We start from the raw sequence: 21709 nt of genomic DNA on the forward strand, positions 1-21709 counted from the left end.
TCATCGGTATATTTGTTGTAAACTATGTACCACAAGTGACTGCCTGGGCCCTCGACGGGGTATGTGTCGTAAACTATGTTACACAAGTGACTGCCTGGGCCCTCGATAATGTATGTGTCAGAAATTATGTATCACAAGTGACTGCTCGGCCCCAGAAGAGGTATGTGTTGTGAACTATGTAACACACCCGACTGCCTGGACCCTCAACGAGGTATGTGTTGTAAACTATGTGCCACAAGTGACAGCCTGGGCCCTTGACGAGGTAAGTGTTATAAACTATGTGCCACGAATGACTGCCAGGGCCCTCGATGAGGTATGGGCCATAAACTATCACTCAATCAGGAGTTTGTAAGGTGTGCTTCTCACCCGTGAGGGTTTCAAGGAGCTAAGAGGGGTGCAGCTCCGAATCAGTCGAAGAGCCAGGTCTTGAGGCTCCCTCTGAAGGAGTGCAGGGCTGGGGAGAGCCCCCTCTGAAGGAGTGCAGGGCTGGGGAGAGCCTGATGTTAACTGGGAGCTAGTTCCAGGTCTTTGCTGCGATGTAGGAGAAGGCTCTTCCGCCTGCTCTGGTTCTGCTGATGCATGGGGTCTCTGCCAGGGCAAGGTTGGCAGAGCGGAGGTTCCTTCTGGGTACGTGGAAGAAGACTGTCTCGTTGAGGTATTTCGGTCCGATGTTGTGGAGGGATTTGTAGGTGTGGGTAGCTTGAAGTTAACTCTCTTGTCACCGGGGAGCCAGTGGAGGTTTTGTAGGTCTTGGGTCATGTGCTTGTGTCGTGCGGTTCTGAGGACGAGTCTGGCTGCGGTGTTCTAGATGGTTTGGAGCTTGTGTAGCAGGGCTCTGTTGATTCCAGCGTAGAGGTTGTTGCCGTAGTCCAGTCTGCTGGTTATGAGTGTGTGGCTGACAGTCTTCCTGCATTCGGGTTGAATCCACTTGAAAGTCTTGCGGAGGATGCGGAGGGAGTTGAAGCAGGTGGAGGCAACTGTGTTGATCTGGCGGGTCATGGTGAGGGAGGAGTCTAGGATGACTCTGAGGTTTTGGGCGTGATCTGATGGAGTGGGTGGGTTTCCGAGGGTGGAAGGCCACCAGGTGTTGTCCCAGGCAGTGGAGGAGGGTTTGAGGACCAGAACCTCTGTCTTCTCCGAATTGAGTTTCAGGCAGCTGTTGTTCATCCAGGCTGCAACGTCCTTCATTCCTTCCTGGAAGCAGAGTCTGGTGTCTTCTGGATTCTTTAAGAGGGAGAGGATGAGCTGGGTATCGTCGGCGTAGGTTACTATGCTGAGACCATGTACCACAAATGACTGCCTGGGCTCTCAATGAGATGTGTTGTAAACTATGTACCACAAGTGACTGCCTGGACCCTCAACAAGGTATGTGTTGTAAACTATGTACCATACCTGCCGGCCTGGGCCTTCACGTGGTATGTGTTGTGAAACTATGTGTCACAAGTGAGTGTCTGGGCCTTCGATGAGGTGTGTGTTGTAAACTATGTTCACAAGTGACTGCCTGGGCCCTCAACTGTATATTTGTTGTAAACTATGTACCACAAGTGACTGCCTGGGCCCTCAACGGTATATTTGTTGTAAACTATGTACCACAAGTGACTGCCTGGGCCCTCGATAATGTATGTGTCAGAAACTATGTATCACAAGTGACTGCTGGCCCCTTGAAGAGGTATGTGTTGTAAACTATGTAACACACCAGACTGCCTGGGCCCTCAACGAGGTATGTGTTGTAAACTATGTGCCACAAGTGACTGCCTGGGCCCTTGAGGAGGGTTGTGTTGTAAACTATGTATCACAAGTGACTGCCTGGACCGTCAATGGTATATTTGTAGTGAACTATGTACCACAAGTGACTTCCTGGGCCCTCAATGGTGTATTTGTTGTTAACTATGTCCCATAATTAACTGCCTGGGCCCTCAACGAGATATGTGTTGTAAACTATTTACCACAAATTACTGCTGGGCCCTCGACAAGATTTGTGATGTAGATTAGGTACCACAAGTGACTGCTAGGGCCCTTGACGAGGTTTGTGTTGCAAACTATATACCCCACAAACAACTGCCAGGGCCCTAGATGAAGTATGTGTCGTAAACTATGTACCACATCTGACTGCCGGGCCCTCGATGAGGAATGTGTCGTAAACCATGAACCATAAGTGACTGCCTAGACTCTCGACACTTGTGTCATAGACTATGTACCACAAGTGACTGCCTGGGCCCTTGACGAGGGTGGTATATTTGTTGGTAACTATGTACCATAATTAACTGCCTGGGCCCTCAACGAGATATGTGTTGTAAACTATTTACCACAAATGGCTGCTGGGCCCTCAACAAGATTTGTGTTGGAGACTAGGTACCACAAGTGACAGCCTGGGCCCTCCACAAGGTATGTGCAGTAGACTATACTACAAGTGGTTGATATATATATATATGCTTGTGTTAAAGAGGTCATACCACTAGTGACTGGAAGGGTCCTTCGTTTTACTTCTCTAGTTTGACCATCTGCACCTTCAGTCCGTTAATCGGGATTTATTTTTTCAAGCCGTTCTGTGGGATTCCCGATAGTAAACTCTGGGACTAATCCTCATTGACGTCATTTTAATCCAGATTAGCGGGTCATGGCCACGGTTCATTTTAAAGTGTCTGAAGAGCGGCGTCTGGGCCCGGGCGGGAGAGGAGGGACAAGGAGTGCGGGTTTGGAAGTCGGAGGAGAGGGAGAGGCTAGCGATGTGGTGACGATTAAAAGGATCAGTGAAGAGGAGAGTGGTGGGGTAGCGTTAAAGAAAGTAGAAATCAGACAATCATGGTAGCGTTAGCAAGAGAGGAGACCGAGAGAGGGAAGCGTGAGGAGAAGCGTGAGAGAGTGCGCAGTGACGGAAGCGGCGGATATAGAGTGCGCGTGAAGCAGGGGTGACTTTGGAATGGGAGAGGCATAACACGGATCGGACCCTCGGTAAAATCAAAGAATAGAGAGGGCAACAGTGCGAGCCTGCGAGGGAGAAGAGTGAGGAGAGAGAGACAAGATAAGAATACGATTTGTCAAATCAGGACAGGGCGGGAGACGGAGTGACGAAAGAGGAAAAGGTGAGGAGAGGGTGGATAGATATAAATGTGGCGAGGGAGGAGGGGATGAAGATTTGAGACCAGTTAAAACTGCAGCACGTGATGGCGAGACGAGTTATGCAGGAGAGAGGGAGAGGAGACACTGGGAAACGCGAGGGGGTTTAAAGGAGGAAGCGCAGGGGTGGGACGGGAATGAGACATTAAGAAAAGAAGGCTGGAGAGCGTTTTGGAAGGGATAAAATACACAGCAACAGAATTTCTAGAGACACATTGAGCGCGGCAGTGCATGGTCTCATAGATGGCAAACGGGCACACTGACACAAAGACATATATAAAGAGAAACTTCGAAGATACTTATAAATAGATATACATACACGACAGGCCTATAAATAGATGCACAGACACCCGCGTGAAGTGGCAGGCTGATATATAATACATACGCAACCACAGATACAGGCACATGGATGGATGGAATATATATATATATATGTGTGTGTCAGGGTGCAGTTAGACGGTAGATTGAGTGAAGGAGTGCACACAGCGCGGTACAGCACAGATGCCACCAGTGGCCTCGGCCGGTGCCCACGGATGCTCAGCAGAGGCGGGTGCGTCTCCTACGCCGCTCCGGCCTCCTTAGCCGCAGTGTGCAGTGCAGAGAGCAGACTCCCAGCGCTAATGAAGTAACAGCTGCCATCCATCACCTCCCAGGCGCCGACACCGACTGCTAATGCAGTGCGCAGGGCTCGAGGCTGCCCCCAGCCTGCCTCCGCCGGGAGCTTTACTGGGAGAGGCCATAGCTCTGCAGACCCTGCACTCGCCCACCAGGGCATGGGGGGGGGAGAGACTCTACAGAACCTGCCATCTCCCACCAGGGCATGGGGGCAGAGGCTCTACAGAACCTGCCCTTTGACTCCCACCAGGGCCGGGGGTAAGGGGGGCGGGGCAGAGACTCTACTGAACCTGCACTCTACCACCAGGGCATGGGGGCGGGGGTGGAGGGGGAGGCAGTAGCTCCACAGAACCTGCACTCCCTCTCTCACCAGGACCTTGGGGGGGGGGGGGGGGGGTGGAGGGGTGACACACACACGGTCACGCCCCTTCCTCCCCTTTCCCCCATCCCCCCTTCTCTGCCCCCCCCCCCCCCCCCCCCCGCCCCCCAGCATCCGTGCACGGGCCGTGGGGCACCTGTTCTTCGGAATTACACAGGAATTAAAGACACAACGCGGAGCCATTCCAGCTGCATTACAGCACTGCGGCCACATGCGGCTGTGACCGCGCGCGTCTTCGAGGCGCTTTATCGAATTCGTGTCTGTCTCTGGTGGACAGCGAACATTAACTATGAAATATTTTCCGTTGTCTTTTCCAAAACATGCAGAGAACAATGTAAAGCATAGAGTAGAGGAGCTGGTGTTAACAAAGGGTAGCTGAGGATTTCCCGCCAGAGGCATCGATTACCCCGGAGGAGGGTACCAGCAGCGCCCCTTCTGTTGCAGCAGATGCGCACAGGGCTGCAGACAGATTAACATTCTTGAACCTTCAATGCCATGGCGAGTCCTGCGCACACATGAAGCACAGGGACAGCGAAAAGGGTTTGGTGTAAACCAGTATCCAACAGAGGCGTGCCCAGAAACACATTAAGAAGCAATAACAGGACATGTTAAGAACTAGTACAGCCCCTGAACCAATGCACCATTTCAATTTACACCCACAATGGTCTACGGTTTCAGCACAGAGGTCAAAGTCAAAGGGCTGGTACATACTGAAGAGCATCCGATATTTACTGCCTCCCCCTCATCAGGACCAGCATCCTTCGGCAGCCGCCTTACCTCGGGGGGTAGAGCCTCCTCAGCCGCTCACTCTCGGCGGACACCTTGTCCCTGCTCAGCAGGTAGCCTGTCGCCACCGTCCCGGCCCCCACGATGGCCAGGAAGCCGGCGGACCTCCTGCTGCTCAGGACCCTGGAGAAGGTGCTGGCCATGCTGGCTGCGGTGGGCTCTGCGGCACAGGCGAGAGGGCGCGGGGCACGGCGAGGCCTGGAGACACACGGGACCTGCGGTGGGAGAGAGAGAGAGAGAGAGTGAGGGGGCGAGCCGAGAGCACCGAGCGGGCGGGGACGTGAGAGGAATAGAAAGAGCTCTGCCAGGGGGATTACAGCTCAGAGAGGGGGTGGGGGCCTAATCTGCACGGGGTGGAGCAGCGATCCCTCTGTAGCACTGCACCGGGCAGAGCACGCCCCTATGTAGCACTGAGATGAGCAGCAAACACCTCTAAGCACTGCAAAGAGTAGGGCACCCACATTTCAGCCCTGCAAAGAGCATCACACGCCCCTCTCTGGCGCTACACAGAGCATCACGCACCTCTCAGCACTGCAAAGAGCAGCACACACCTCTCAGCATTGCAAAGAGCAGCACGCACCTCTCAGCAGTAAACAGAGCAGCACACACCTCTCAGCATTGCAAAGAGCAGCACACACTGCACTCTAGCACTGCACTGAGCAGCACGCCCCTCTCAGCACTGCAAAGAGCAGCACACACCTCTCAACATTGTACAGAGCAGCACGCACCTCTCAGCACTGCAAAGAGCAGCACACACCCCTCAGCACTGCAAAGAGCAGCACACACCTCTCAACATTGTACAGAGCAGCACGCACCTCTCAGCCCTGCAAAGAGCAGCACACACCTCTCAGCATTGCAAAGAGCAGCAGGCACCTCTCAGCATTGCAAAGAGCAGCACACACCTCTCAGCATTGCAAAGAGCAGCACGCACCTCTCAGCATTGCAAAGAGCAGCACACACCTCTCAGCCCTGCAAAGAGCAGCACGCACCTCTCAGCACTGCAAAGAGCAGCACACACCTCTCAGCCCTGCAAAGAGAAGCACGCACCTCTCAGCACTGCAAAGAGCAGCACACACCTCTCAGCATTGCAAAGAGCAGCACGCACCTCTCAGCCCTGCAAAGAGCAGCACGCACCTCTCAGCACTGCAAAGAGCAGCACACACCTCTCAGCACTGCAAAGAGCAGCACACACCTCTCAACATTGTACAGAGCAGCACGCACCTCTCAGCCCTGCAAAGAGCAGCACGCACCTCTCAGCCCTGCAAAGAGCTGCACACACCTCTCAGCATTGCAAAGAGCAGCACACACCTCTCACATTGCAAAGAGCAGCACACACCTCTCAGCATTGCAAAGAGCAGCACTCAGCATTGCAAAGAGCAGCACACACCTCTCAGCACTGCAAAGAGCAGCACACACCTCTCAGCATTGCAAAGAGCAGCAGGCACCTCTCAGCATTGCAAAGAGCAGCACACACCTCTCAGCATTGCAAAGAGCAGCACTCAGCATTGCAAAGAGCAGCACACACCTCTCAGCACTGCAAAGAGCAGCACGCACCTCTCAGCCCTGCAAAGAGCAGCACGCACCTCTCAGCACTGCAAAGAGCAGCACACACCTCTCAGCATTGCAAAGAGCAGCACTCAGCATTGCAAAGAGCAGCACACACCTCTCAGCATTGCAAAGAGCAGCACACACCTCTCAGCCCTGCAAAGAGCAGCACGCACCTCTCAGCACTGCAAAGAGCAGCACACACCTCTCAGCATTGCAAAGAGCAGCACGCACCTCTCAGCCCTGCAAAGAGCAGCACGCACCTCTCAGCACTGCAAAGAGCAGCACACACCTCTCAGCACTGCAAAGAGCAGTACACACCTCTCAACATTGTACAGAGCAGCACGCACCTCTCAGCCCTGCAAAGAGCAGCACGCACCTCTCAGCCCTGCAAAGAGCTGCACACACCTCTCAGCATTGCAAAGAGCAGCACACACCTCTCAGCATTGCAAAGAGCAGCACACACCTCTCAGCATTGCAAAGAGCAGCACACACCTCTCAGCATTGCAAAGAGCAGCACTCAGCATTGCAAAGAGCAGCACACACCTCTCAGCACTGCAAAGAGCAGCACGCACCTCTCAGCATTGCAAAGAGCAGCACGCACCTCTCAGCATTGCAAAGAGCAGCACGCACCTCTCAGCATTGCAAAGAGCAGCACGCACCTCCTAGCATTGCAAAGAGCATAGCACACTTCTCAGCATTGCAAAGAGCAGCACACACTCCACCCTAGCACTGCACTGAGCAGCAAGCACCTCTCAACACTGCAAAGAGCACCACACGCCCTTCTCTGGCACAGCACAGAACAGCACACACTGCACTCTAGCCCTACACAGAGCAGTACACACCTCTCAATATGGCAAAGACGAGCACCCACCTCACTCTAGCACTGCACAGGGCAGCACACACTGCTCAGTACTATAATTAACAGCACGCACCCTCCTCTAGCACTAAACTGTAAGGAGCAGTACACACCAGCAAAGGGCAGTAGATTTTCAATAATGGTTAGGATAAAGCTTAGGTATGTGTCGAGGGGGCAGCTAGCACATTAATGCCACTTTGTAGTACCGTGGACAGCCTAGAGCAGTACATCACACTTTTTAGAACAGCTCAGTGGGCATCAGTGTAATAAAACTCGTTGCTACAACTTAGAAAAGGTGAAAAACCAATCACAGCTAGTGCTAAGTTTGACCCGGTGGTTGCAGGTGGGACCCACCAGAACTCATTTTGGGGACAACACTTTTTTTCTCCACAGACTTTGATCCAGAGCAAGATAAGAAAATGACAAAAGAGGACAACGGAGGGGAGAGAGTAAAAAAGAGTGACAAAGGGAGACAGGAGGGATGGAACAGAACTTACAAGAGTGAGAAAAAGAGGCAGGAAGCGTCTGGTGGGGCATGAAAGAGGCATCAGGTGGAATCAAGACTAGATGCAGCCTTGGTATTCGGCACCCTGAACTTTGACAGTGTTGGCCGCAGGCTACTGAGATTAACTTTGGGCCCGGTACTTATTCTTTTACAAATTAAGCAAAGAACAGGCTTACTCAGTGCTCAGGACAGGGGCAGCGTGTGAACACAGACAGCCGCCTCCAGATCCCAGCACAGGGGGGAAGTAGCACAGTATCAGCCCTCTCCATCACACAGCACACGAGGCAGCAGCACAACCATACACTTGTATTCACTCAGTACAGCGAGCATCAGTACCACACCCTCGCTGACCCTATGAACTAGCTCTCCTGTGACAATGTGTCACAGATCAACAAGAAAACAAAACTGAGACTAAATAATTCAGAGCATAGGGAGTGATAAAGCGAAGGATTGATACATAACACCTCACCACAACTGTCAGATCAATTCTGACGGACAGAGAAGAACAAATCCTACAACTCCCCTCCCCAGTGTCCATCAAAGGGGACAGCGGCACAAGCACAGGCAGCTGCATAGCCTGCACTGCTCTGCACAGGAGGCAGCAGTACAACCATATTCAGTACACACACCTGCCCACTGTGCAGCACAGGAGGCAGCGGCACACCCGTACCCTCTCCACGCTCAGTACAGCTGCACAAGTAATCATACTGCAAACCAGTGGAGTGCAGCAAGCACAGCTTTCCCCTCACTGGTCCAGGGACAGCAGAACAAGAACCTCGCCTCCACCGGTCACTGCACAGGATCTTGTCATTGCATCTGTTCTGTGCACTTCAGTCACCGGGGTGGCGCGTGCCTTTGTCACCTCCTTGCATAGTATGTTTAGAAGGTTGGCTACTGTGTATCTAAAATGTGAAGCAAGAGATGCCCTCCAATCCATGGTGATCACGATACAACCTATGTGGACATTCGCACCCCGCTGCACAGCTTATGTTACCACAGCATGAATGTAGTGGGAACACCTTACCGCAGCCCTGGAGCGGCAGCCCCATCCAACCTGTCTCCAGATGTGAAGGGAGCTAGAGGCTGCACAAACACAGCTCTCTCCAGGGCACAACATAAGGTGAGGGATGGCCCCATCAGCCCCTTCGGAAATGCAGTCAACCCACTACACTTCTTACATCATAGGGCAACTCTGCTTGTTGCCGCTGTGCGCTCTATCGAATATGGACACACCCTCACCTCATGCAGCAGCTATACATTTTTGTTTCTCATTCTTCTTTATCATTTATTATTCTTTAGTGTATTCTTTTTTTTAATACAAATTCATTCTCTGGAAAGCACACCCATCAAATCAAGACTTGAATGCGGATAATTATCCGATGGCCTTTGGTTTCAGATCTGGTTGCCACAGAGACCCACAACGCGACATGTAACATGGTACCCAGACTAATTATATTTAGCATCTTTTGTATGCAGGAAAATGAGATCAGCGCGCCTATAAGAATTCAGTCCACGTGCTACAATCGAGGAAAGCCAATACCAGTTCCTAAAACCTACGGTGGTCAGGAAAGAAAAGTCCTTGATGTTTGTGAGGTGTTTATCAAAAGGGAGTGTGCTTGCATGCCACATTCTGCTCAAGTTTTACTAAAGAAGATGGGCCATGCCTGTCTCAAGTTCAGTTTCTTCAATTCTGATAAAGCTCCAAATCCTCCTGAGAGTGATCACTTGATCCCCAATCTCTTTATAGTGGATACAAACTACATGGATGGCAGTGCTGAGGAGGAGAGATGCATGCTGGGAAACATGTAGTATAGCTCTCCAGACACGATCCTGCCCCAAGCTGACTGCAATGACCTGACGCTGCTCATTCTCCCTCATATCTCAGATAGAGTCCCCCATTCCAACTCATGAACTGCCACCAAAACTGAAGGTCACTTTCTTCATTGCTACTCCACCTCCTTGAGCAATTAGTTGTAATACGTAACACAAGAGTATGTTCTCACTAGCCACCAGGCTCTCACTTGCATCATATGTGTATTCTTCAACAAATTACCTTTCTAGCGACTATTGATGCCTGTTTCACTCATACACACATGACAAATTCACATGAAATTCCATGGCCCATCTGATGACTCCACAACATGTCCAAGAATTTTGCCTATTAGAAAATGAATGCGCAACAGAGGCTTCAACTAAGAAAGTCAACTAATCCAAAATGGAAATTCTTCACTTCCAATAACACCTACTAACCTCACCCTCAGAATATTTATGGCAGTCCTTTTCAACACCCCATTCTATGTTGCCACCCAACGTCTAGGTCTCTTTGCCCCCTACTAGTGTATTACTCGTTATGACGCATCTACTTTGAAATCTGTGTCTGGCTAGGCACATGATTGTGCCCTGAGGAAGCCTGTAACTGGGTGAAACGCGTTGGATGTATCTATCTGTACTTGATGTAGAAACAACTGATTAAAGAACCACAGAATCAACCAAATGATTTCTTTGACTCATTTAATCTTGATGTGCTATGTTCTAATCTTAGATGTGTATCTCATTAGCTAAGTTATACCTTTCACATAGGAGTCTCTTCCATCCTTGGACCCTAGCCTTACAGTTGTGTTGGGCATTGCTCAGTTTTGTTATGTAACTCGGCCAGGTCGCCCCTGCCTGAGCTTTAGCATATGAATTATGCTGGATCAGCTAATAGTAGCCCAGTCACCCTACTGTGATCTACCAATCTCTACACTGATTGGGCCTCTGGCCTCAATCTGATTAGTATTTTGGTTCCTGCTCCACATCTCCTGCTGGTTCTGCCTACATGTTGTACCATACAAGGTGGCCAGGTTGTGTGATATGCTGCAAGCACAGCTCGCTAGTATCCCTTGTGCAACCTCTTTTCTGTGCACTGTACACAGGTTAAATAACAATAGCAATATTGTTGCATGTCTTTAAACATCATATAGTACACTAAGGCTTGCATGTAAGAACAGGTGAGATACCTTCAGAGTTATGGTATGCAGCTTGTGAGCCTCTGGTGTGGCCATTATCTGCCACTATTATTAGAAGAAGAGTGTCATGGAGAAAGCTGGATTTGGGAAGACATGAGATGGAGACAATATGGTGCCACGGTAGGGGTGCATTAAGGCGCCCTTCGGCTCTGCAGTTCAGAGGCAGGAAGCTTATGACTGAAGCTGATATTGGAAAATCCTTGAGTGTATCATGTCTAACTCGATGAAAGAAAAATTAAGATTTTCTGTGGAAAGCCAGCACTTGTGCCTGAATGTGTGTCTTTGTTTGGTTATATGTTGTGTTTGTGGTCTATTGAGGGAACCCATGTATGTAATGGAATTATGTTCCAATGATGTGTCTGAGCTACAAATTCTCAGACATGTGTTCGTGCTGTAATCCTGTTACCAGGGATAATGGCAAAGTGCCTCTGTAAGCTTTAATGTGTTGTGATTGTGACCCAAACCCCTGTACCAAGCAGCTTACCTGGCTTCCCAGTCAGTAAACATTGTCCAGCATATCCATTTGTATAAAAGGGATCTTGCTGAAGGAAGTGTTTATGGATGGTGACGAAGCAGGCCCTTCATCCTATACAATTCCTTGTTCCACAGTATTTTACCGACTGCCTCAATTGGCCCTAAAGAAGCAGCGAGGAGAATCAAGAGAGAATTGTTTGTGTGACTTACAAAGTAGAGGCTGACCAAGCATAGTCAAGGTTTCTGGACCAAGAGGAGAGAATGTAGACCGGTCAACCCTCCTTGTGTGTCTCTTTGATGATGTACACTTCTCTACTTGTGCAAAAGCAGACATGCCTTTGACATAAAATTAATCAGTATAAACCCATTTATGGTCACAACTTTAGATTAAAAAAAATAAATGCAAATATGCATTGCAAAATACGTTTCCCCAAATCTTACAGCTGATTACATTATTGCCTGCTGACATTACAAGGTTATTTTTAACCTAATCTTCTTGGTACGAGTGCTGGTGAGTGATGGGTGTAGCGGCTTCTGCTGCATTTTTATGGTTTGGCTTGACAGTGTAGCTGTTCCACACTCTTATGTGAGAAGCAACAGGAGAGGGGTTTTGGCTCCGTCCACATGTTAAGGACCAGGAGTACATTTTTTGATTGTGTAGAAGTTGTTTGCTTCCAAAAATCGTGCTTACCTTCCACACAGCTGTGACTATTTGGCACACACATGCCATTGTAATGCTATTAAATTGTCTTAGATAACTAGATACTTTATGGTGTTTTCCTCTGCGGGCACCACAGATGGGAGGAAGGGGAGAGTCATTAACCTACATGGATTTGTTGGTCTGGCTTGACAGTACATTCATAAGCCAGCCCTACTGTAATTGCCAATGCTTGTTTACTACTGCGCAGTGCTGAGAGGCATAAAGAAACATGTCCTCTATGCGTGTGCTGTGACAGAATGTCGCACCGACTTATTGTGACTCAGAAACCTGCCTAGAAACTACTCTGAGTGCAGTGGGATCCGTTTGTGTGTGTCCTGCTGGTGTGACTGTGTAGGGCGCGTGTTTCAATAAAGGAAGTGGAAGTGAATTTGTGGAGGGGGTGTACTGTGTTTGTTGTATGCATGTGTTTGTGTGCCTTCGAAGTTTGCATATGCTTACATGCTATGTGTGTGGTCTGTGCTCTTTTAGCGCACAAGAGGGTAGGGGATGAAAGGTGGTTACAAGAGCAGAAGGAAGGAAAAGGGCTTTTTTTTACTTCATAAGGTTCAACAAAAAGGCTAACTAAAGCGCGGTGTCACTGAGCATACAATAAGAAAAGAATTCACAGCGAGTAGAACACTCGAACAAATAGCAGATTCTTTCCTCAAACATTAACGTGGGCTGTTGCTAGAAATCGCTCTCAAAAACAACATCCACAGTGTGAAGAATCAGCAAGTTTCCCGGTTAGCAAAGGCGGGAAAGGAATCCATTGTATTGGAGAATTCCTTTGACAATCCTCAGCTCTGTAGTTGCCTCAAAAGACTTTTCTGTGTCTAGTCTTGTTGGTAGTATGGTTATCAGACAGTGGTACGCTGGGCATTATAGACATTTCTCAGCAGATGTGTACCTCTGAAAAAGCAGTAGGGCAGGGGAAGAGTCACCCACACACTAGTCACACTAGATTTCAAGAGTTCAAGGCTGTTTGGAGCACTCTTTTTACTAAAAGACCATGTGTGCTCTGCTATCAGAAAATACTCCTACTCGCAGATGTAATACACTCCATAATCAATTTCCTCCAGAAGGATTAAGACCCTGAAGGCAAGGAAGCTCGGCCAATGGAAACAGAGGAAGCTCTATCGGTGCAAAGGAACCGAAGACTGTTTTAGGGGTGCATTGTCTTTGCTATGCTTGGGTGGGACTGGTTCCATTCCTTGGAAACCCTTCAGAAATCCTGTGTCGTGTTTCTGAGTGTTCTGCGTCAGTTTATGGAACAAGGTCAACGAATCTCCGAGTGATAGAAGGTAGTAACAAATATACTTTTTTTGTTTACTTAGTGCCTGTGTGCCATGACTCATGGGTGTTGCATCACCTTCTCTGGGACTTCAAATAATCTTTCATTGCAGTAGGTTGCACACAGAAATGCCCACATCTGGCTTGAATACACTCCCGCTAGTCGTAGTTCCTCTTTGTGGCGTATTTCTGTGAGTTCACCAAAAGTGTAACAACACCAAAAAAGAAGAAAAAAAATATTTAAATGAAACCAAGAAAAGGAGGGGTTTACACCTCAATCTGTAGGTGTGTGAGTCAAATCCTTTTTGCGAGGGACCAGTTTCAAAATCATTTTGGGCTTGTGTCCTCTGGATGAGTTACACAATTGCACCACAGACCACAGGCAGCCTCAAGCTTGCCTTTTCAAACCCCCAATACCTCTGAATGTAGTTTGAATTGCTTATTTTTGTTTCTTGAAAGGGCTCGTGAATGCTACCCTCTTCTGAAGACAAGTTTACTACAGTTTCTACTGCTTGAATCTTCCAGTCAGGTTAACTGCTTGCCTCATGGGCACAGAGGTCTGCCACCAGGCTTCTCTGCAGGCAGCCTGCCAGGGAGCTCGCCACTGCCAATCTCCAGCCTCCGTTACCTAGTCTTCTAGTGGGTCACATCTAAAGCAGCATCTATCGTCCAGTAAACTTTTACTGATACTAGTCTTAGTCAGCTGAGCTCCAGCCTATGCCATTAAAAACCGGGCAGATATCTTTGTTCTACCTATGAGCTCCTTCAGTGTAGAGGATGCCTTGTTTAAGATGAAAAAAAGACTCTCCAAGCCCAGCCTGATAATGTTTAACTCACTTTCCCTGTCCCTGATCTCTGGGACAGCTTGCAATCAGAAATAATCTTCAAATGTATTTATTCAGAAGCACATATAGTCATCCATGATTGTTCCACTATTACCTCTGCTGCCCAAGGACATTAAAACTATAGGCTGTAATCTGCTCACTGGCAATAAAGCCTGTCTCCATCTGCCCCTGTATTGCAACTATTACAATTACCTCTAACATGCTGATGCTTTACTTCAGGCATGATCCCAAATGCAATCAGTTATTCAATTACCACGAGTAGCAACACTCACTTGCTTGTTATGTGTGTGAGAAAATGTAAAATATATTTCACTGTACACACACAAAATGTAACAATCCAAGCTTGAAAAAAATAATTTTGTTCATTCAAAATTAATACAATTGGAAACTGGCAAACGTATCATTTTGGAGTGTAAGGGCACCTTCAGATTGAGGGAGCAAGGTTCCAGCCTTGAGGTTTAATCGTAGACGCCCTAGTGAATCTAAGTGGTTCTCCGTAAAGGCGAAGAAGTAACAGATTTATTTAGCTGTTGTATTTAGGGATTGAAATGTGACATAAACTATTTTAGCAAAACGTGATTTGATTAGTAGACAGCTTTTACGGTTTATGATTTCTTAAACTACTACCAAATCGTTGGTAATGTTTGTTCTACGCAAAGGGCAATTGATGCTGGAACATCCCTTCAACTCATGAATGTTCTATGAAATATATATGTTTGTGATGTTACGACCTTGGGCTCCAGAAAAGGCTGTTTCCAACTACCGCCAATCAAAGGTGGACAGTATAAAAGGACACGCAGCCATTCAGCAGGTATGGTATTTTGTTAAGGTACTAACATTGTTATGATGCAACACTGTCAGTTAGTCAAAACAAGCTCGTTATGATATGGCCATTCCTAATCATGTTACGGTTTAATCTATTCTCATCATCAAGAAATAATAATCGATACAACAATAGAGTGCATCAGAGTAAACATCTACTGGCCCGCTTAACTTTGGGGGATAAATCAAAGATAGTTGACTGAAGCAGTCTGGAATAATAGAAGTTAATAAATTCAGGCCGTGGAGTAGAGTGTTGTCTGGTAAACAGTAAAGCTGATACAGTCCAGGAAATAACAGAAAGACAGCGATGTTATTTTCTTTGAAAATGGCATATACTTTTTGGGCATTTGGTACCATGCAGATGTATTAAACACACTGTCATGGTCTGGCGTATATTAGTTTTGCAGCTTTCTTCTGCACACCATCCCATACAAGCCAATTGACCCGATTCAGGCACAACTATCGATTTTTTTAAAGTAAAAAATGGCTCTATTTGAGGTGTTTCCGAACTAAAATTGCCTTTGTTTCAATATGAGTCTATAGCAGAGGTCTTCAAATTTTGTTGCACTGAGCCACTCCTCTAAATATTTAGAATTTGCGCCCTCCTCCAAAACTTTATGGCAAGGACTGGAGGAGCTGGAGGGGCTGGATAGGCAGGGCTGAGGGCAGGGGTTTAGCCTTGTGAGGCCATTTCAGGGGTAACTTTTCTGTAGCTCATAATCCACAGTAATGTAAGACTTATGAAAGAGTAAATGCTTGAAACAAAACAGAAATTGATTAACAAACTATCACTGCCTTTGTTTGCCTGCTAGCCGCCCGTGAGGACTTGCCTTCAGCCTTCTGCCCGCGGACCTTCCGCCTGCCTCCCGCTGCCCTGCCGCTTCTCCAACCTAGAGCGGTGCCGCTGTGAGGAGACCGGCGAGGGGCGGACTCCATTGTCCAGCAGCCCTTGAGGTTTGCCGCGTCACCACCAAGCGCCAGGAGGCGCATAAAACAATCACCATCCCCACTGAGCGGGGGACTATCACTGCCTTTGTTTGCCTGCTAGCCGCTCGTGAGGACTTGCCTTCAGCCTTCTGCCCGCGGACCTTCCGCCTGCCTCCCGCTGCCCTGCCGCTTCTCCAACCTAGAGCGGGGCCGCTGTGAGGAGACCGGCGAGGGGCGGACTCCATTGTCCAGCAGCCCTTGAGGTTTGCCGCGTCACCACCAAGCGCCAGGAGGCGCATAAAACAATCACCAGCCCCACTGAGCGGGGGACTATCACTGCCTTTGTTTGCCTGCTAGCCGCTCGTGAGGACTTGCCTTCAGCCTTCTGCCCGCGGACCTTCCGCCTGCCTCCCGCTGCCCTGCCGCTTCTCCAACCTAGAGCGGGGCCGCTGTGAGGAGACCGGCGAGGGGCGGACTCCATTGTCCAGCAGCCCTTGAGGTTTGCCGCGTCACCACCAAGCGCCAGGAGGCGCATAAAACAATCACCAGCCCCGCCTCGCGGGACGCAAGCGGGACGCCCGGACGAAGCCCGGACAAAGGGCGGACAGTCTTAGACAGTCCGAGACTGTCCGCGACTGGACTGGGCCCTATTCCACGCCTCTGAAGTAAGAAAAATACCCACTACTCTTTTACGCTACTGTATATGGGAATGTAAGCTGAGCATTCTACTTCCTCACCCTTAGTACTGTTTGAACTTGTGACTTTATATATATCTTCTTAGTGTGCTTACTTACTAAGTGTTCAGTATGCCTAAAAAAGCAGCCCCAACTACTTCCAACACTTTAGATAAGTACTTGGTTCAGGTGGTTACGAAAATAAACAGCGAAAGGAGACAGTCACTGGGATTAAGCCAGTCACCTGTTCTCCAACCCATGAGCCCAACTCAAGCATCCTCACAGGTAGATATTCCATCGTTGGATGCTCCCATTGACCTGATAGATATTAACATACATGCAGGTGATAACTATGATCAAAATACTCTCCCGGCGGCCGATTCAGAAATCTTCGTCGTGACCGACCCAGAAAATGAAGCCGACCCTGATCCTGAGACACGTGTCCAAACTACAGATGAAGATCCCTCTTCTTCAGAACAGGAAACTCGACCAGCTAGAACATGCAGAAAGACCCAGCCAAAACGAGCTGGTCTACGATCAGGACTAAGGAGGAAAAGGGCATCACCCCCTGGGAAAACCAAGTCTAAAAGTGTGGAGTATGGGGACGATAGCGTAAAACGCATTATGGATGATGAGCTGTTCCATAGGATAGCCGAAATGTTCGAATGTAAACTTAAGTCCATTATTAAGCATATGGTCGCCAAAATTGATAAACTAAACGCTGAGATAAAAAAAATGGGTGGGGTTCAGAGTAAAGTTGTGGGTGAGGTTGACAAACTAGCAACACTAGTTACAAAATTGGTAGAAGCAACTGGGGAGAATGTTGTGAGTGCAACAGAGGAGGGGGACGGCCAGACGCCATCTATCGGCCCGGCTCAGGTTCCAATAAGCACTAATAATCACTCTGCGGCCACAGATGGTGGTTTGGCAACACCAAATACTCCGCCGGTATTATGCCAAGAAATAGATTCCCTCCAATTTATAGTGGAAGCCTCTCCAGTGGTACTGGTGTTGGCCAATGTACCACGTCTGGCGAGTGGTCAACTGGAATCCCCAGCATCACTGTCCAGTAAGGCATTGGCTAACAGGAAACATGCAGATGGCGCCAGGAGGGAAACACCAGCTAGCGGGTGAAATCAAGACAGCGAAAAGGGTTGCCTGGATTGGGAATCGACCAAAAAGGTTCAAAGGAGATTGTGTAGCGGTGACTTTTTCCCATCCGGCTGTCCTACCCAATGTCTTGACTAATATCCTTCCGCCCCAAAGAAGAAGTGGGACTGTTGTCCCCCTCACTCTAAAAATTTTCTACGGTGAACAGCAAAATGTAACATTCCCCAAGACCCCGGGGCCAGTGTGAGACACTGTGAGAAACAGTTGGGGAGCAAAGGCTCTAGCTAATGAATGGGGAATGGATTTGGGAAATAGATTTGGGATCTTATCGGGGTTAAATGATTGTGACTGACTTGAGAGGGGACGTAAGATTGCATGCTCCATACCACCTGGTAATCACCAAGTGGGAGATCCTATAGCTCAGACATCTACCCCGGCAAGTGATATTCTCATGCCTCAAATAAAAATAATGAGCAAACAAAATACTCTTGTGGTCTTAAAAGGAACTAATGACCTTATTGATCCACCCGTTTGCAATACTACCAACAGCGCAAATGCAAAAATAACTTTAAATTTGGTGGTAATAGAGAATAGTTTGAGTGAAAGTATCTCATCCCAAGAGTGTAGGGTTAGTCAACCCACTAGTATGGAACTACCCAATGGCAATGTTTCTGCTCAATCTACCTTGGTGTCATGGAATGTCGCAGGCCTAAAAAGCAAAGCAACATCCTTGGACTGGCTAGCTTTCTTGGATACCAAGGATATAATCCTCCTCCAGGAAACTTGGCAGGTAGCCCCAGAACCAAAGCAAGGATACTTACACTTCTATATCTCAGCCACACCGAGTCTACGGGGAAGGCCAAAGGGGGGCTTGGTGACATGGGTAAAACAGGACAGTGGGTACTCTGTTCTCCAGTTGGCTACAAATAGCTCTGATATCCTGCTAGTCAAATTCCAACGATTACACTGTAAGGACCTCTTTATTTTTAATATTTACTCAAGGGGGCTTCCAGGCGGTAAACCCACTGAGGCAGTTGACCAGCTAGATATTCTTCTTAAACAATATTGTTTGAACGGCAATGTTATCGTTGCTGGTGATTTTAATTGTTGTTTTGAACCCCTAGATAACTATGATATAGACCTTACGGTGGAAGAGGACTATATTTGGGAAATCCCTCAGCTGTCCCTATTACCTATTAAAAGATGGTCAGAGGCCACATTGCAATTCAAAGTCTTATGTGTGGAGCACGGGCTACGGGCCACTAACGGAAGAACGGGTTCTGACAAACAGGGTGCCCCTACCTTTAACAATGGCACATCACATAGTTGTATTGATTACATTCTCACTAACAAGGAGAACTGGTCCTGTGTTGATGATATGTGGATAGAGCCACGGGCTGAAAGTGACCATGACCCACTAATTTTGTTATTTAGGTTGTTTGATCTACCTAAAAGTGAGGGACCGAGGGACAGTGTGGAAATTGCCCTCTCGAATGACCACAGACAAATCAGATGGACCATTTGTGTAACAAATGAAGATAGTGTTGCAGCTATGAGGGATTTAACCATCCAGGCCATTATAGACCTAAGGAGTAACTCCACTGCGGAGGTTCCGGTATCTAATCTTAGTAGGATCCATGATGTGTTTTTTAATAAACTGAGATTTTTCCTTGTTAAAAAGGTTATTAAAAGACAGAGTAGGCCTGTAAGGAAGGAGGATCAATGGTACGATAAATCCTGCAGGGTTGCCTACAGGTCCTTGTCAGATGCAGTAAAGACTAAAGACATAGCCAAGATAAAGGATGCCTGAGACGTGTATAAAAAAACACAACTCAGGGCAAAAGGTGAAGGGGATGATGGATACTGGAGGGATCTCTTGAGAGCCAGCAAAGAAAGATCCATGACCTCCTTCTGGGATACGGTTAAGTGGGGAAGGGGGGTCAAAAGAGGCGAACCCACGAACCATGTGTCACCAGACGCTTGGGTTTCCCATTATGCGTCCCAGTTCGCTTCTGAGGATGGAGATGAAGATGGGTGCGAGGCACTTCTGAATACAACTGTGAGTGCTAGCTACCTATCCTTTACTAAAGTCGATGTTCTAAAAACTCTGAACAACATCCCAAAAGCGAGGGCCCCAGGCTTGGATTCTGTTCCTGCAGATCTATTTATGCATGACAAGGACCGCTAGGCTTCCTACATCCAGTTGCTAGCCAATGGCATTGCGAAGGGTTCGCCTATTCCAGAGTCCTGGAAGGGAGCCGAGATTATCCCAATCTTTAAAAAAGGGGAGTGCTCTGATCCAGGCAATTATAGGCCTATTAGCCTTATCGCATGCATACAAAAAGTAGTGGTGAGGCTTCTGCTGCAGCATATCCATGGTTGGATAGATGAAAATGACATTCTGTCGCCCCTACAGGCAGGGTTTCGCAGCCATACGAGTACCATTTATCAAGTTTTTAGATTTGTTTTATTATATTGGCGTGTAGTGCTACTTGGGGGGGGTATGCTTTTTGCAGCCTTCGTTGATCTTAAATCAGCATTCGACTTGGTCCCTCGTGCCAAGTTGTGGAAAGCCCTACAAGAACAGGGCATCCCAATAGATATCCTGTCGTTATTAATCAGATTGCACGAGGATAATTTTGCTCAAGTCCGATGGAATCAGCAGGGCAGCGAAACTGACAAATTCCCCATTGCAAGGGGAGTACGCCAAGGATGTGTATTAGCCCCAACCCTCTTTTCGTTATACATCAACAGGGTGATCAGGTACTTTGAGCAACAACCGACCGACGCACCCAAGTTGGGCGAAAAGCTGATCCCCCTGTTGATGTTTGCGGATGATACCCTACTAATTTCGAAAACACAACAGGGTCTTCAGAAGGCCATTGGAGTTTTTGAAGTGTTCTGCATAGACCATGGTCTTGTTATTAATACAGCCAAAACAAAATTCATGGTCTTACACAAACAGAAACTTGTTAGAGGGAAGGTGGTTATGGACGGGGTACAACTGGAACAGACCCAAGTCTTTAACTACCTGGGTATTACCCTGTCATCCAAGTTAGATTGGAAACAGCACACCAACAAGCTGGTCACGAGGCATGCACAATTGACAGGAGCACTCACCAAGGAATTTTACTCATCACACACTAGGCCAATTAGCCCGGTTTTAAAGATTTACAATGCCAAGTTTGGAGCAGCGGTCCTTTATGGGGCTGAACTCTGGGGACCCAGTAACCTTACAAAGTTGATGGTTGCCCAAAATAAATTTTTGCGCAGCATCACTGGTTTACCGGTATCCACTCCCCTAATACCTCTCCACTATGACTTAGGGTCTCACAGCTTCGAGGATATGGCCAAATATAGATCGGTTGCTTACTGGAGGAGATTATGGGTAACCCCGGAACTCTCCCAGTATGCTCAGGGCTTCCTCGAGGTTAGAGACTCGGACAAAGCTCATAAAATATCATGGATGAGGGAGGTGAAAGCAATTTATATGGCTATGGGTCTATCTCCACTATGGGATGACCCTGTGAGGAATGTTTTCCCACCTAAGAAAACACTTCGCGATCTGTACTGGAACATGGTTGGGGCAAAGAGCTTTGGTCGCTGCGTCGAACCATCTTTTACAACCGATTTCTTAGAACTCAAGCATGTACCGGCCCTAGAACCTTATTGGGATTGGATTACCATTCCAGGGGACCGGAAGAAGTACCATCAAATGAGGGTGGGAAATGGCGTGGGAACCAAAGTTCGGTGTGTCCCTTTTGTCCTGAACAAAGGGAAGACATTGGGCATGTATTGTTCGCGTGCCCAGAATATAACGCACCCAGAAGATCCTGGCTAAAACCGATTTGTGTTCAGTTAGGCCTCAAAACTGCTAGTGAGGCCATTAGGATTTTAAAAACTGATACCTCTCAGCCAGTTGTTATAGCCATGTCTAAATTCTTTCACTGGATGTGGATAATTCGGGCCCCCAAAATAAGTTAGCAATAACCCCCCGGCCCGCTGTTACACGTTGCCATTCGATTTTGTAAAATGTACTATGAGACTGATATA

The 21709-nt window shown here is 48.1% G+C and overlaps 1 protein-coding gene across 1 annotated transcript in view; it reads right to left on the reverse strand.

Annotated features, from left to right (window-relative positions):
- Positions 1 to 21709, reverse strand: part of CKMT1A (creatine kinase, mitochondrial 1A) — a 118317-nt gene that overhangs the window by 72311 nt on the left and 24297 nt on the right. Inside the window, exon 2 of the mRNA XM_078683287.1 lies at positions 4889 to 5112. Within this exon, the coding sequence (XP_078539413.1) occupies positions 4889 to 5040 (152 nt within the window). The 5' untranslated portion in view covers positions 5041 to 5112. The remainder of the gene's footprint in view (positions 1 to 4888; positions 5113 to 21709) is intronic.

The sequence above is a fragment of the Lissotriton helveticus genome, chromosome 3_1 (genome assembly GCF_964261635.1).
Source record: "Lissotriton helveticus chromosome 3_1, aLisHel1.1, whole genome shotgun sequence".
NCBI lineage: Eukaryota > Metazoa > Chordata > Amphibia > Caudata > Salamandridae > Lissotriton > Lissotriton helveticus.